This window comes from Phalaenopsis equestris, unplaced genomic scaffold (genome assembly GCF_001263595.1).
Source record: "Phalaenopsis equestris unplaced genomic scaffold, ASM126359v1 Scaffold219553, whole genome shotgun sequence".
NCBI lineage: Eukaryota > Viridiplantae > Streptophyta > Magnoliopsida > Asparagales > Orchidaceae > Phalaenopsis > Phalaenopsis equestris.
The window spans coordinates 47,049-51,227 of NW_018237906.1; the positions used below are offsets into that span (position 1 = coordinate 47,049).

General features: G+C 32.1%; 1 protein-coding gene across 1 annotated transcript in view; it reads right to left on the reverse strand.

The window, feature by feature from the left end:
* LOC110037443 (flowering time control protein FY) overlaps positions 1-4,179 on the reverse strand; it is a gene marked incomplete at its 3' end in the record, with an annotated part of 52,608 nt that overhangs the window by 47,013 nt on the left and 1,416 nt on the right. The window contains 6 exon segments of the mRNA XM_020742093.1: positions 764-861; positions 946-1,017; positions 1,123-1,205; positions 1,282-1,377; positions 1,781-1,885; positions 2,052-2,120. Coding sequence (XP_020597752.1) covers positions 764-861; positions 946-1,017; positions 1,123-1,205; positions 1,282-1,377; positions 1,781-1,885; positions 2,052-2,120 — 523 coding nt within the window.

The following is a 4,179-nucleotide window of genomic DNA, read 5'->3' on the forward strand; positions in this document are numbered from 1 at the left end:
AAGGGCAGTTGACCGGGTCAAGTAAAAAACACTGGAAAGATTGCAATATCCATAAAGCCACCATGATTCGACCATGTCCATCCACATATTTGATGAGATTTGCTAATAAACATTGAAAATATTCTATGTTGTGTCAGAAATATTGGCCTATTCATGTCTTCTAAACTAGCAAAAACTAATATAATAATGTATTTCATTATATAAAAATGATTACGCTCCTCAAATAAATCTACACAAAATAATCATTTGGGATACATTTTTTTTATAGGTATTCTGTATGGCCGAATCAAATGTGATTAGTGCCGTGCACTTTTACTTAGCTTGGACTTTTATTGGTCAAATGGTCCACCTAATCAAGTGATGATGTGGCATAATTTTGTGTGTGTGTGTCTATATATATACTTTTTTGAGAGAGTATAGCATGTTTCTTATTTTAACATCTAAGAACCATCAAACAAACTCAACATTGCAAGAAAATTGAGACTTTAAATTGTGAGGGTACTGATTGAAGATAAGTAAATTGCAAATAAGATAACGAACTTAATCTCAAAAGTTTAAGGTCAACTCAAAACAAATCCAACAGCATCTTCAACAAAAATATTTAGTAAAAGAATCAATAAAAGCTAGCACCATAAAAGATATGGTCGATAATGATGATGACAACTTTTTGGACATGGTGATAAAAAGCATTGACTTGATCAGTTTCAAAAAAGTCAACAACCAAAACAAAATTTGTTATCCAAGAGTGAACTTTAATCATTACCGGTTAGTGATCTCTCTTCCTGACACCTAGCAAAGTCCCAAACCTTCACAGTAGTATCATCCGAGCAGGAACAGAACTTTAAATCTGTTCTAGAAAAACTGCAGATTGAAAAACAAAATAACTATAATTGGTCATAAGTACCTTAAAAACATATACACAAGTAAAAAATAACAGATATGCACCTTAAATCACGAACTGATTCTTTATGTGCAGATTTGTTTAACTTCACATTGTTCATATTGTTTTGCCAATACCTGCGTACGATTAGATGAATACAGGGTCTTATAAATTTAGATGAATTCAAAGGGTGATAACGCAAAACTCTAACTATAATCAGTTATATAAGGAATTAATGGTACTTGATTGATCCCCCATCATCGCCAGTAACCATCCAATTTTCATTGTGGCTCCACACCATTGATTTAATTGCATTATCATGAGCCTGAAAATTCACAGGAACAAAAAAGAATGAATTCCAATATATTCTATCCAAATTCAAGTGAGTTTCAATATTTTACCTGAAGGATCATTTCAAAATTAAAAGATTGCCCATTCCAAAGTGTGAATTCACCACTCTGCGAACCTGTAATAAGACGCCGTCCTGTAGGAGTCCACTGCACTCGATTTGAATTGCATAAGAATCCAATTAGAATGCGTCAGTATTCGACAAAAATCCCTAGAGTACAATGACTGAAAAAAGAGACCAATCTGTAGACTGGTTTTAGGAAACTTCACTACGTGAGGAAAAAAAAGTAAGCATGCACAAAGCAACTTAAACCTTCAAGATATTGGAATATTCTATTAAACAAACATGAATACACGGTTATCTCATATGATAGATGATCTAAATATGCATGACTAAACCTTCAATAATCTATCTATATGCATGAACTTAAAGAAAATAAAAAAATTCCACATCAACGGGAGGAAGGTAAATCAGAAACTTGGCAATAAGGGGAATAAATAAAAAAATATAATTTCTTGGCAAATATGATTACTATAATTTGAATAACATACCAAGACTTTATTGATAGAACATCTATTCTTGTTGGTAGAGGCATGGACAAATTTAGCAGCAAAACTTGTGGACGGATTATCAGCACAAGCAACAGTTGGTAACATCTGCATTATTATCAAACTTCAGATGATATAAAATATATTATCAAGATTCAAAAAATAGAAAATATGAAAAATGCATTTTGAACATGTGCAACAAAGGATTATAATGAAAACTCCTTCGACAATGTAATTATAAAAAAAAATTCTGAAAAATCTATAAAATACTAACGTCTACAGCCGCAGCAGAAGTAGGTTGCAGCAATGTCCTGTCTCTAGCATCTCGCTGCCAAGTACGAACCTGAATAAAGTGATGAACAAAATGAGTTAGTGCCTTTGTTTCCTTTGTTGATTTATCCTAGAAAATATGATAATAAGCAAAACTTTAAAAAAAAAGATGCACATGGAACCCTTTGACTTTACAACATTGCTGGTATATTATCATATATAGCAGGAAATTAATTGAAATACAACACAAAATGAATATCACATGCATTAAATTTTAAGGCAACTTAGATGTTTAGTAGCTTCTTATATGGTTCATGAAATGTAAAAGCAAATTACTACACCCCATAGAATCTACAAGTCATATTCTTCAAGTTAACTAGCTCGTGAGGGTGAATTAAAATGTGCAGATGGGCTTTTGATTGAGGTTTATGCCTTCCAAATATAAGAAAAAAATGTACTGAGAAAGATTAGTCCTACAAAGGAAATTGAGAGCCATGTTGTAGGAATCTCAAGAATATGAAAATCCCATGAGGAAGTAGAATGAAGTTAGCAAAACTGTGATCAATAAAAGAATACAAAGCTACATTTATTAACATCTTAACTACGAGAAATGATTCATCGAAACAACTACAATGTCAAAAAGCCCACCGGGTGTCCAAATGCAATGTATATATCAACAAACTACGAAAAAAAAAACATTAAAATTTGGAGGCCAGCAAGCAAATTTAAGAACGAAATTTATATAACTGCAGCTCAAGTCTGAAGGAAAAAAATGTTAAGTTAGGTAGGTGCAATCATTTCAACTAGTCCGTTTGGCATTTTGGATTTGTTTGACAGGTTCAACCAACTTGGCTTGGCTTGTTTAGGCTAAAAATCAACTATTAGGTTGACTGATTGAATTGGTCTTTAAAGCAAAAATGAGGTAGAAATATAAGAATAGGTGGATAAAAAAATAATAGAGCACATCCTCAATTAATGTGTTAGAAAGAGTGAGTGTGCATACCAGAAGTATTAAAAATAAAGAGAAATGAGCAACGAATGTGCACAAATGTGCTACTAATAGATATGGAAACAATTAGTTCGAAATAAAGTTTGATAGAGTATTGCAAGTTATTTAGGTATTATTCTTCCACAGGGCATACGTTTTGAGCCTAATTTTGAAGGAAGTGTCTGATTTATGGCCATTAGCGTGAAAAGTTATAAATTTAAATAGGCTTGGTGGAAAAAGTACAATTTTATTCAAGCTTGTTTGAAAGGTAGATAAAGAAAGGAGTTAAAGGAGTTTGGCGGATTCAATATGGGGCCAACAGTACTTTTTATCAGTTAAGGAATTCACCTAAAAATAATAATGGTTGCATCGCAAATTTAAAAGAAAATTAATGATGAAGATGAAGAACACATGCCATAAAGTACCTTATCTCTAAAGGATATCATATAAGAGTAAGAAAAATCAATTGTCATAGATTTATCAAGATCTCATTCATGCAAGAGGCCAACTCCTTAGCCAATTGATGTATGGTAAAATAATAGAGGTTGTAGAGCAAATTTATCAGTTCAGGAATTCACCTAAAAACAATAGGAATGAATAACAAATCTAAAAGAAAAGTTAAGGAAAAAGTAGAACAACACGTGACATAAAGTGCCTTATCTCTAAATGATATAATATAAATGTGTAAAAAGTAATTGGTATTTTTTCATTAAGAAATCTTTGATGCAAGGAGCCACCGCTTTCGCCATTTGATGTATTGCATGGTAGTGTAGTTAAAGAGCGTTTGCTTTGTCGAACCATTTATAAATGAGGAGACATCGCATAACACAACACATGAAATAGGTTCAAATCTAATCACTCAACAGATGTAATGGTGTCAAATTATTAAGGAGATGAAAGGATATTAATTCACTAACCATCCAAAGCATTACCAAAAACAGCATAGATATTCATGCAAGTATAAAAACTCCAAATTCGTTAATTTTCACTATTTACAATAGTATACCTCAATTCTAATGACAATGCTTCCTCAGGGGAAAAATTACTAAAATCATCCTAAATGGAAAAGACATGTCCTCCATGACGTTTTTCAGTGACCCAAACAAGGATAAATTAACATAAATAAAGAAAAAACAAGCACTCA